At 56.3% G+C, this 12,012-nt stretch overlaps 1 protein-coding gene across 1 annotated transcript in view; it reads left to right on the forward strand.

Annotated features, from left to right (window-relative positions):
- Positions 1-4,027: 4,027 nt before the first annotated feature.
- Nr4a3 (nuclear receptor subfamily 4 group A member 3) overlaps positions 4,028-12,012 on the forward strand; it is a 43,086-nt gene continuing 35,101 nt past the window's right edge. Inside the window, exons 1-3 of the mRNA XM_090330318.1 lie at positions 4,028-4,550; positions 8,151-8,318; positions 10,801-11,774. Coding sequence (XP_090186444.1) covers positions 10,803-11,774 — 972 coding nt within the window. The 5' untranslated portion in view covers positions 4,028-4,550; positions 8,151-8,318; positions 10,801-10,802. The remainder of the gene's footprint in view (positions 4,551-8,150; positions 8,319-10,800; positions 11,775-12,012) is intronic.

Consider the following 12,012-nt stretch of genomic DNA (forward strand, 5'->3'; position numbering starts at 1 on the left):
GGAGAAAGGAAAAAAGGAGAAGGAAGACAGACAAGTAGCTAGCCAGCATATTGGTAATTGTAGACAATTTTTAACAGATTTTCTGCCCTCAGAGCCAAAATTGCTTTAGTTTGTGTCAACTCCAGTATACAAGAATGCCCTTCTTAAAAAAAAAAAGAAAGTTTTCATTATGTCACAAATTAACATGTAGTCTTCTTCTATTTGATCTCCGAAAGGAAGAAACTTAACTATACAGTATTTCACCTGGAAAAAAAAAAGTCACCGAAAATTAATTTTGATGACTGAATTTGTCATATTACACGTGCCTCATCACAGAATAGACTTAATTTCTAATTTTTTAAAGAAAATAGTTTGATGACTTTTGAAAAGTTAAGAGATGAACTGATATTAACCTAATAAAGCCAGCAAAAATTAATTCAGTTTGGGTCACCGGAAGAAGGTTTAGGGACCAGTATGTAAACAGAGGACAATGTCCCATTTTGTAAGAGCCCATTCTCCTCGCCTTCTTTTCCAAAAGAAGTGAGCCGGCAACTGGCTCAGCAGGTCAAACTACCCTGAAGGAACTGAGATTGCACCTGACCCACACTTGGGAAGGAAAGGCTACAGAAGAGGGCCAAAGGAAGAGGGAAAGTGAGGAAAGTGGAGGCCTAGGAGTAGCCCAGACAGAGAGCCTCAGGACTCAGACCCTTAAAGAGAGAAATGCTTTCTTTACCTGAATTCACAGCCACCCAGGGAGCATTTTTTTTAAGGTAACCATGGATAGCAGTTTGAAATTCACCAAAGGAGCCCAATTCTCAAGAACAAACTTGGTTAATCATCTTAAGAACAACCCTAATGGGGTAAGGAGTTAGAAACAAGTGACAACGCAATGAATCCCTAATTTTAGGGCTCGTGCTGATTCCCAGTTCTGCAGGAGATTTTTGAAGTTGAAAGTGGGGGGGGAGGGGAAATGGCAGAGGAATGGGTGGTGTGCAGAACACAGATGAGATTTTTTTTTTGTACAGCATGGAAATAAAAATTATTTTTAAACCTTCTTGAGGGTGAAGAGTTAGGCAAGAAGTAATACGTGGAAACTGTCAAATGCTTCTCTTTAACACACCCACCCACCCACCAGATACCACCGCAGCCGGCTGGGGGAGTCTCCCCTCTGCTTGCCTGACAGCTTCACTTTCTTTGAGGTCTGGAGCTGGTGATCACACTGGCCCGTCATGGTATTTTCAGTTAACAAAGTAGTTACTCAACAGGGGGGAAAAAGCCACAAAGGAGTCGAGCAGCTGCTGCTGCACCCGTGATGCAAGTGCAGGATGAGCCCCGGGCCGCCACCGCCGCCCCGGCTCCTCCGTGACGTCCGGGAGGGGTATCCCCGGCTCTCAGGAAGTGGTGGCCGAGGGCAGCTCCGCCCCACGCGACTCCGGGCTGCAGGCCGGGCGGGACGGGCGGGCCTGCAGAGGGCGGGCGGGGGATCACCGTTTCCCCCCTCCACCCTCCCCCCACCCCACCCCGCGCGCGCCGCCACTCCAAGCGGACCCCGCGCCCGCACCCCGCCAGGATCTCCTCCGCCCGGCCTGTGCGGAGGGATAGAGGGAACCACCCGCGCGCCCCAGCTCACAACCCACTCACCCCGACCCCGGGCGCCGACATCACCGGTCACCAGACGGGGGCGGGGGAGGGGGAGAGGGAGTGAGTGAGGGGGTCGAGCCCAGTCCAAGATGGCGACCCCACCGCTTTTTCCTTCCTCCTCCCCTTTAGCCCCCCGAAACCGTCCGCACTTCAGGCGGGGTCGAGGAACCCTCCCCCCCCTCACCCCCGACGCGGCGCGCTCTCGCGCCAGAGGCCTCCGGCTAAAAATAACCAGACCCGGACTATATTTGGTTCGGCCGGATCCCCGGCGAGGCCGCGCGCGGGCGCGCGTGCACGCTGGCGCACGCGCACACTCGGCGGGCCCCGCCCCTCCCGTCCGGTCCCGCCCCTCCTCTCCCAGCCCCGCCCCGCGCCGCGCTGAATGGAGAGAGGCGGGGGTGACCGAGGAGAGCCTACTCCGCTATCTGCCGCGCGCGCCGGCGGCGGGGCCAGGCCAAGCGCCGAATTTAGTAACATCGCCTGCGTCAATCACGCGCCTCGCGTGCGTCAGCGCCGCGCGGCTCCAGGTCCTGCTCACCCCCCCTCGCCCGCCCCTCCTCTCCCAGCCTTTGAATGGATACAATGTAGCAGCGCCCTCCTGCCTTCAGAGACTGGATTGGAACCCGCCGGGGCGCGGAGGCTCGGTTCCTCCGCGCCGGGTCAACTTCCCGAGCACCCTCCCACAGTCGTCTCCGCACCGGCTGCTTGCCTGCAGTGGAAGTGGAGGCGAAGAGAGACACAGAGAGAGAGAAAGAGAGATACACATGGCCATCTATATTTATATGTAGTTTTGTTTTCAAGTTTTCTGCTCCTGGCTTGAACCTTCTTCGATTCTAAACCAAGTGATGTGGACCTGGGGGAAACTTCCCCTTCAACCCTGCCGTCCACACGCAAAGATCGAGACAGGTCAAAGAAATAAAATGTCACCTCCGACTCCAGCGGACCGCACAGTGCTCGGTCTTGTCTATTGTTTCACTCAGGATATCTTCTCAGAGACATATCACTAAAAGGCCACCTAAGAAATGAGCTTTTAACTGGTGACACGTTTGTTTTGTTTTCAATGAGAAACTCACACTGAGCTCCATCATTTCCAGGAAGAAATTTCTCTTCCATATAGTCGCCCAGCCCAGGCTTTGGACACACCATTTCAAGACAAATGAGTCCCCAGCAGACCAGAGCCAATGCCCTAGGGAGAGACTGACTAATAAATCCTGTTGATTGATTTTTTTTTTTGAGATGTTTCATTTGTGAGATGGGAGGGGGAGGCATCTGCAACCATCAAAAAAAAAAAAAGTGAAAGTGCGAGTTGTGAGTTGCATTTCTGACCCGGGCACTGGGGAGGAGGATTGCTCTACCACAGTCAGACTCAGCTATTCAACACGTGTGTGTGTGTGTGTGTGTGTGTTACACACATTAACTAGTTTCCGGAGGTGGGGGTAGATGAGAGACGTGCACTTCGTTGGAACACAGTGCGTCCAGTTAGGGGGACTCGACACCTTGAAGTTTAAATAAAATAAAAATCAATCGTATCCTTCCAGCCATTAGCATCCCTAGGCAAACACAGGCGCCCAGCCACCTGGGGAAGAGGAGGAGGGAATTCAGCCTAGGCACCGCGGGGCCAGGAAGACGAAAACAGTTTTAGAACCTTTCCAGGAGGAAAGCGCAGCGGCACCTCGGGGAGTCTTCGGGCCCGTGCCAGACTCCTTTCAGCCCCGGCTGCCAGGTCATTCGGAGAAGCAGGCTGGCGGAGCTTTCCCTTTCGGAAGAACTATCCTCTCCCTTACCCGCTTGCCCCCTGGCTGGGTGCCCTGGGGCAGCCTCGGAGACGCGCCAGCCGCGCTCCTCCCCGCTCTTCCCCCCTCCTCCACCCCCATCCTGACAGCTGGGCGGTCCCGCCTGACCCGCGGGCGGGCTCCAGCACTCTCCCCCGAAAACGCACGCCCAGGAGAGCCGCGCCCCCGAGAAGGGGCTGGCCGCGGCGACCTCGGAACTCTCCCCCCCACACACACACACCACCACCACTACCCCGCCCCGCCCCGGGGCTGCACGGGGCCACTACGGCTCACTTTCCATTGTGCGATGGTGAGAATGGCCCGGGGGCGGGGGGCGCGGGCGCGCGCGCGCGCGCACACACACACACACACACACACACACACACACACTCAGACACCCTCCCTCGCACACGCGGAACCGGCTGGGCCAGGGGAGGGAGGAGGAGGGTGACGTAGCGTCCCATGGCGTCACATTGACGTCTCGCATTCCAGGCACTCTATGGAGAGGCCGCTAGGGCTCCTGTGGCATAAATGACGTGCCGAGAGAGCCGGCGAGCGCGCAGCCGGGAGAGCGGAGTCTCCAGCCTCCCGCCCCCCACCCCTCCAGCTCCCGCTCCTCCTCCGCTCCCCAGACACAGACACGCTCACACCCGCGGCTCCCTCACTCGCACACACAGACACACACGCGCGCGGGCACACACACACATACACACTCACTCCACACACGCACACACACTCCACTCTCTCCCGCGCGCTCACACCCCTCTCGCCGCGCCGCAGCCGGACGCCCCTCCCGGCTCACTTTGAGCCGCTGACAGCGCGGACAGTGGCCGCGGAGCTGGGAAGCGCGGCGGCCGCCTAACCTCCCACCCTTTCCCCCCACCCCGGGGTCGTCCACCGGAGCCCGGACGCCGGCGGCGGAACCTCTCGGCGGCTCTCTCTCTCTCCATGAGTCGGGATCGCAGCATCGCCCCGGCCGTCGCTCACCGCTGCTGGGAGCCGCTGGGCTTGGACCTCGCAACCCTTCCGGGACAGCAGCTGTGACTGGACCCGACCCCTCCTCACCCCGCTGCGCACCCCACCCCTGGCCTCCCAGTGCAGATTTCGAGGCAGCTCTCTAGAAACTCGCTCTAAAGACGGAACCGCCACAGCACTCAAGTACGTATGAGATCTGCCCAGTTGTATTTTAAAAGGAAAAAAAGCGTGCGCTCGTGTGTGTGTGTGTGTGTGTGTGTGTGTGTGTGTGTGTGTGTAAGGGGAGGAGGTGAACTTGCTTGAAAGTTGGCGCGCCGGGAAGCGTCGCTCCCCCAAATTGGCAACTTTTGCGTGTGGGGTCCACGGCGCACACACGCGCCCCCCCCTCACCACCACCACCGTTTGTATTCCTGCTTTTCTTTAGCCTGGCGGCCCAAAGCCATCGGCGGTGGGTGGTGATGGCAAACTTTTCCCCGCTAGCGGGGCCTCCGAGGGACTCGGGAGAGGCGGTGGGATTCCTCTCCCCCACCCCAAGAGGCCAAAAGCCTCTAACAAAGAGGAGGACGGGGATTTGCGCCGCGGCGGCTCCGGCGGTGTAATTCAGGGTATTTCGGCTCTAGTTGTCATGGTAATGATGCTCTCGGCGGCGGCGGCGGCGGCGGCGGGGAGTTGCAACCCGGGTTTTGATGAACGGCAGGCATTTTCCTGCCCCCCATTTTTTTTAAGTGGGATGGAAAGTAGGGGGGGGAGCTTCGATGGATCCCAGTTAATACACCTGACGGTGGAAGGGATAGACAGAGAGCGCGCTGGGGAGGGGGGAGGGAGAGGCCTGGGACAGCAGGGGCTGGAGTTTGCCCGGGGTGGTGGTGGGGATGTGGGGAAGGGGCGGGGGGAGCCTGGGGAGATCTCCGGAAAGAGGTCCTAATTGTAGGAATGTGGTGTATTGTATTGAAATGAGCCCGGGGACTCCGCTAGGCACGTCTGCCCGGCGTCGCCGCCTGGCCGGTGGACGCTTCCCTCTCTGGAGGTAATGGGGTGTAATTGGCTGGCTCCCGCGCCCCGGCACGCGTGGGGAAGGGTGTCCGTCTCCTCCGGGGCTTGGTTTCGGGGTGGGAAGGGCAGAGTTGAGTTTGCACTGATAGAATTCGCGCTTTGGGGAGGGGGGTGGGGGGTGCTCGGCGTGTTTCACTACTCCGGGTAGAAATGAAAGTTCTCGGTGGCGAGAGGAAGGCGGGCAGGCTGCGCTCGGCATCGACGGCCGAAGCCGGGCGCCTCTCAAACCTGTTGGAATCTTGTGGCAGTGGCGAGGGAGGAGAGCGGCGTCGGTCCCTGGATTTCTAAGAACATTCTTGGAGGTTGCCTTTTGTCTCTTCCCCTGGGTTACCTAAGAAATGCTGCGGGGCGTTGAGTAATCAGCGATCTCTCTCCACGGCTCCCCCAGGGTTTTGGGGTGTGTAAGGAGAGGTCCAGGGCAGTCGTTTCAGAGCGAATCCAGTCCTAGATCTCCCCTTCCCTACCACTGAGGAGTGATTTTTTTTAAATATATAGAACTGGACTAGGGGATAAAGAATAGCTGCCCCACGCGGAGAGTGAGCACAATGAATGAAAAAAGTACTTTATCCGAGTGGTGGTGGTGGAACAAGAGGCACTGTAACGGGAATCTCAAAGACATCTCCCCACCCCACACCCCCACCCCGCCCCGGCCTCCCTTCTCCAGGCAAACCCCGCACCTTTCTCCCGGGCCCCTGCGCGCGCGCGCGCTCACGGAAATTCTCCCCGCGGTTTGTCTGGTCTCCCGAGGTCTTTCTGAGAACCGGTCTTTTCCCTCGCTGTCCCTGCCCGCTCCCTTCCCCGAGCCCCCGCCCGGCCTCCGCCCCCACTCAGCCAGGATGGAAACTCCGCGGAGGAGCCCGGGCCACGATGGTGTGTTGCACGGTTTCCTCCACACACTCCACAGCCCCGGGAGAGGAACACGGGGGTGTTCCTCTCGTCTGCTCACGAGAACAGAAAAGGGGCTTTGGCAGAGGTGGTTATTTCTTCCTAATTTACAACTCCCAAGGCTCTATGTTCCGGACCCCGGCGGCCCGTGAACTGCCACCGCAGAACGTGGTCTCCAAGGCGGCAGAGCCTTTGCCTAGGTAACCGGCGATTTGGGGAGGGGTTGAGGGGGGAAAGAGGCGGAGAGATGGAGAGAAAGATGGGGCGCTCGACTGGGGCCGTAGGAAGAGGCGGTGTGGCTCTTCCCGGAGAACGCAGGACTCTGGGCAGAACCCCCTTCCTTGGGGACTCGACACCCGCGCCCGCGGGAGAGAAGAAACCTCACCTTAGAAAAAGACTTCGCTTGTAAGGTTCCTTGGGAGGGGCAGGGATGCAGACTCCCACGGGGGAGTGGGGGACGATTGCTCGAGACGCCCCCCCCCACACCGAGGGTGCGAGGAGACCGATCCATGTTACTGTGGTGGGAAGATGACCTTGGGCCAGCCCTACTGCTTTCTGTGGGTGCAGCTTGGGCTGGGGGTGGTGGCAGTGGGAGTCCCCCATTTCCTAGTGGTTGAGGGTTTCCAGGACCTGGTAGCTCGGAACCCCCCCCCCACACACACACACTTTTTTTTTCTCTTACTATACAAGCAAGATGCAGACACAGGAATAACAGGAGAGGAAACTTACACGACCTTCTCGCCAGCGCACTGGAGAGGTTTTGTTGTTGTTTGCTTTGGGTTTTTTTCTTTCTTTCTTTTTTCTTTTTTCTTCCATCCAGTTCCTACCCTTCGAGCTGTGCCCACCCGGAGCAAAGGGGGCGCCATAGGCCATTCTTTAGGGCAGTCAGATCCATTATTCCCCAGGCCAGCCAAGCGATGTTTTCAGCTACAAAGTTTCCCTAGGCTGTGCGCTGAGACGTTTGCTGGCGAGCTACTCCAGGCGCCCTCCGGGAAGCGCCCCTTCGGGTGTCGGGGAACCTTGAAGCCCCCACCCCGGAGGACACTGCCGGCTGGGTTCAGGGGACCTCCCTCAGCCCGCCCCACCAGCCGAGGTCTCCGGCTACCTCCCACCCCCGCCCCCGTTTTCCAGCGCTCCGCTCTTGGCCTTCTTTCCACTGGTGCCCTTTTGTTTGTTTGACCCCTGGCCCCTGAAACTCGCGGCTAATAGAAGGGAAGCTCCATTAGCATTTAGAATGAAAAGCGCGGAGTTTCTTAATTCCTCCAGGCATTCACGCATTCGTTCCAGCCCTTGTGCACTTCCTATGCAACGTGTGAAATTCGCATTTGAGGGGTGGGGTGAGGGGTAGAGTTGGAAAATAGCTTATTTTCCGCTCGTGCACACCCACGGACTCCCAAATTCCGGCTGAAATGGTCGCCAGAGTGTTCACTTGTATTTGACTTTTTTTTTCCTCCTCTTGATTTCGAGGGCTCTGAGCTAATCATGGGGGCAGAGATTAATTTGTGGGCGACGACAGGCTGCGGGGCTTTCTCAGATCGCGTGCCACAAAGCGGCGGAGCAGTGGGCTCAGACAGCCTACCCCCGGCTTTCCCCAAGACAATGTGATTGATGTATCTTGCTCTGGGATTCTGGGACCCCTTAAGCACCTTTTCTTAACCTTAAGAGCATTCTCTGTAATTTTAAAAAAGAAAGAGGCAAAAAAAAAAACCCACTTTTGCAACCGGCTCCTCCTGTAGGGTTCTCCCCACCCCACCCACACTCACTCCCCATTTGCCCAGCAAAAGGATCAGCGACCCAGCCTGGTCTCACCGCCAATGTGTGTTTTCTCCCTCTCCGTGCCTGCAGAACCCACTGCGGGAGAACGCAGCCCGGCGAGCCCGGGCCCTGAGCCTGGACCCTCTGCGGAGCCGGGCAGCACCGATTCGCCTCGCAGGACATCTCCTCCGCCTACACTCTCAGCCTCTGCTGGAGAGACCCCCAGCCCCACCATTCAGCGCACAAGATATCCTCCAGGTAGGTTTGTAAGCAGGACACCTTCACCTTCAGAAGCCATGGGCGGTGTGGGTGGGAAGACCACACATCCAGCAGGCAGGCTGGTCAACTTGCCCAGTGCCAACTCAGCGGCTACTGGCCCCGCATTTTGCGGCGCAGGTGTGTTTTACGCACGTCGCTCCTCTGGATACCACACCCTGTTGCTACCAAATGGAGCAGCAGATAAAACTAAGCTCTGGATTTCTCAAAATGGGATTTTTACCTAAGGGGGGGAAATGCAAGTACTCCAGTAGATTCGGATCTTGTATACATGGGAATGTCTTAATTTTCACTCTCCTCTTGTATCTAGTATATTGATTTAAGACATGTAGGATTACTTACAGCATTAAAGAGCATTTTTTGTCTATATAAAACCAAAATCACTTGGGTGATGAAGTTTGAATGATTGGAGCTTCGTGGGAAAAGGGGGACATATCTGAACCCAAAGCCAGTACATCAATGGAAGTTTGGCAAAAAGAGAAGGCCCAAGCCAGGCTTAGTTTTCACTGCCTCCTTACAAATTTGTTAAAGTGTTACTGTTGATGTAGGTACCAGAGATAGATGCAGATCCATAGAACATTAGTCCCCCCAAAAAAACTCATCATCTTTCAGCAGAAAACTTCAGAAAGACACAAAGAAAAGAAATCAGTAGTGAATGATAGAAAAGACCAAGGGAGAAATCCCAGTGGTGCTGAAGGGCGGGGAGAAGATGGAAGAGCTGCAGTGTTCTTTCTTTGAAATGATTAGCTTTTCAGTTCATCCCAATCATTGGACACCAAAATAAGTAGCCCTCTAACTTCAGATTAGGAAGGGTGTATTTAAGAACCTTGCTTGGGGAAAAAAAAAAAAAAGACAGGCTTGAACTAGCCTGCCTAGTCTCTCTCTCTCTCTCTCTCTCTCTCTCTCTCTCTCTCTCTCTCTCTCTCTCTCTCTCTCTCTCTCTCTCTCTTCCTTCCTCCCTCCCTCCCTCCCTCTCTCCCTCCTCTCTCTCCTCTGGCCATCACTGCTTTTTCCAACAGGTCCTCCTCACCTTTTTTCAAGTCAAGATTGCATCCCATACCCGCATGACTCAATCAGATTTGGAAATGTGGGTAAGAGAAAGATGTCAAAGGAAACTCGAAGAATTCACTTTTCTATTAGTCACATCTTTTACATCAGACACTCCAAGCAGACCAGAAGTACCCGGTTTTCCTTTGGCTCAGAAAAACCAACCACCAGAAACTGCCCATTTTACCACTTCTATTTAACCATAAAGAAGGAAAGTCGATAGATCACCCACTAGTGTCAATAATTCTCAGAACCTTTTCACCCAGTTCCTCTCTGAACAGCAGTAGTCAGCTTGGATACCAGTCTCTTTGGGGCTCCATGTAGTCAAACTAGCAGAGAAAGCAAATCTGTTCCAAAACTGCTTTCTTCTTGTCTATGGAACTAATTCTGTGGTCCTATGAAAATACCTAGACTTACTTGCCTATTATGAGTGACTGTTGTCATAAAACAGCCACTGATAGTTTATTAGTCCAAATTAGGAAACATATATGTGTGTATGTGCGCGCGCATGTGTGTAGTGTACAGCAGAGAGCAGATTTGGTGGGTGTGCTGTTGCAGCTGCTGATCTTTTTCTTTGCAGATGGCACAAACTCCCCCGAGTCCATTTCCTGGGCCTACGTTCCCACTTCGCCACCTAGCTGGCTGAAGTCATCAACAGGGTCCAGTGTGTTCAGGCTGCTAGTCTTGTGAAGAATGGGGAGGGGGTGGGACTCAATCACCAGGACGTGTGTGGGCAGTCTCAGTTGGCACTTGTAAAATGTTACAATGTCACCATCTCTCTTGGCCAGTAAGTCCCACATAGGACATCTTTTTGACTAACTGGTAAGTTTACAAACCAGCCTGTGTGTGTGTGTGTGTGTGTGTGTGTGTGTGTGTGTGTGTGTGTGTGTGTGTGCATGTGCGCGTGCGCCTTGAAGGAACCAATAGCTTCTTTCTCCTAAAATTAACCGAGAGAGAGAACCTTTACTGGCTTTCCTTTTTGTCTTCCTGCCTTGTGGCTGAAGAGGTCACTGCCTTACGTTTATAGGACTCAAAGCTACAACAACAATACTACTACTACTACTACTACTACTACTACTACTACTACTACTAATAATAATAATAATAATAATAGCAGCTTTGGGTTTATTGGGGAAGGCATCAAGGTTCCAGAGCTGGTGGAGAATAAAACAAGGCAGAGAAGATGGGTACAGACATTCTGGTCAGCTTCTGGTATCCCAAGGTCTCTTTGTTTGCCTGGGGAGGATTCAGCTGTCTTGCCAGGGAGGGAGAGAGTGAGCCACCAGACAGACGGAGGACAGGTTGTCACTTCCTCCTGGCTTTCCACATTTAGAGGGCAGTGAGTTCCATGCTGCCTGTTAAACCAGGAAAGAAGCGTGGCCTGGCTTCTGAAACCTTCTCATGCCTGTCCCTGCAGATATGCCCTGCGTGCAAGCCCAGTATAGCCCTTCGCCTCCAGGCTACAGTTATGCAGTGCAGACCTATGGCTCGGAATACACCGCGGAAATCATGAACCCTGACTACGACAAGCTGACCATGAACCTCAGCAGCACGGAGATCACGGCCACGGCCACGACGTCCTTGCCCAGCTTCAGTACGTTCATGGAGGGAAGCAGCTATGAACTCAAGCCCTCCTGCCTGTACCAAATGCAGCCGTCGGGGCCGAGGTCTCTGATCAAGATGGAAGAGGGCCGCGCGCATGGGTATCACCACCACCACCACCACCATCACCACCACCACCATCATCACCAGCCCCAGCAGCCACCGCCACAGCAGCCACAGCCATCCATTCCTCCTCCCTCCGGTCCAGAGGACGAAGTACTGCCCAGCACCTCCATGTACTTCAAGCAATCCCCGCCGTCCACCCCCACCACGCCGGGCTTCCCCCCGCAGGCCGGGGCGCTGTGGGACGACTCGCTGCCCTCTGCGCCTGGCTGCATCGCCCCCGGCCCGCTGCTCGACCCGCAGATGAAGGCGGTGCCCTCGGTGGCCGGCGCGCGCTTCCCGCTCTTTCATTTCAAGCCCTCGCCGCCCCACCCGCCGGCGCACAGCCCCGCCGGCGGCCACCACCTGGGGTACGACCCGACGGCCGCCGCCGCGCTCAGCCTGCCTCTGGGAGCCGCGGCCGCTACGGGCAGCCAGGCCGCCGCGCTCGAGGGTCACCCGTACGGGCTGCCGCTGGCCAAGAGGCCGGCCACGCTGGCCTTCCCCACGCTGGGCCTCACCACTTCCCCTCCGGCCTCCAGCCTACTCGCGGAGAGCCCCAGTTTGCCATCTCCGCCCAACAGGAGCTCGTCCTCCGGGGAGGGCACGTGCGCCGTGTGCGGGGACAACGCGGCCTGCCAGCACTACGGCGTGCGCACCTGCGAGGGCTGCAAGGGCTTCTTTAAGGTGAGTTGCGCGCCCCCCTCTGCGCCCTCCCTCCTCCCCCCTCCGCAGCCAGCACCCCGCCTCCCTCCCCCTGCTGAAGCCAGCAGGGTAAATACTCCTACACCCCAGGAAGACCTGTCAGAGTTTCCCAGCGCCTTCATTCGGGTTCACGTTTCCCAGGGGCCTTACACTGGACGTCTGTGTGGGAGACGCTGCCCCAGTGGGCTTGAATGGTCTCCTCTTGGCCTTGGTCTGGCCT

Source organism: Megascapheus bottae, chromosome 3 (genome assembly GCF_031878675.1).
Source record: "Megascapheus bottae isolate mThoBot1 chromosome 3, mThoBot2.hap1, whole genome shotgun sequence".
NCBI classification, from domain to species: Eukaryota; Metazoa; Chordata; class Mammalia; order Rodentia; family Geomyidae; genus Megascapheus; species Megascapheus bottae.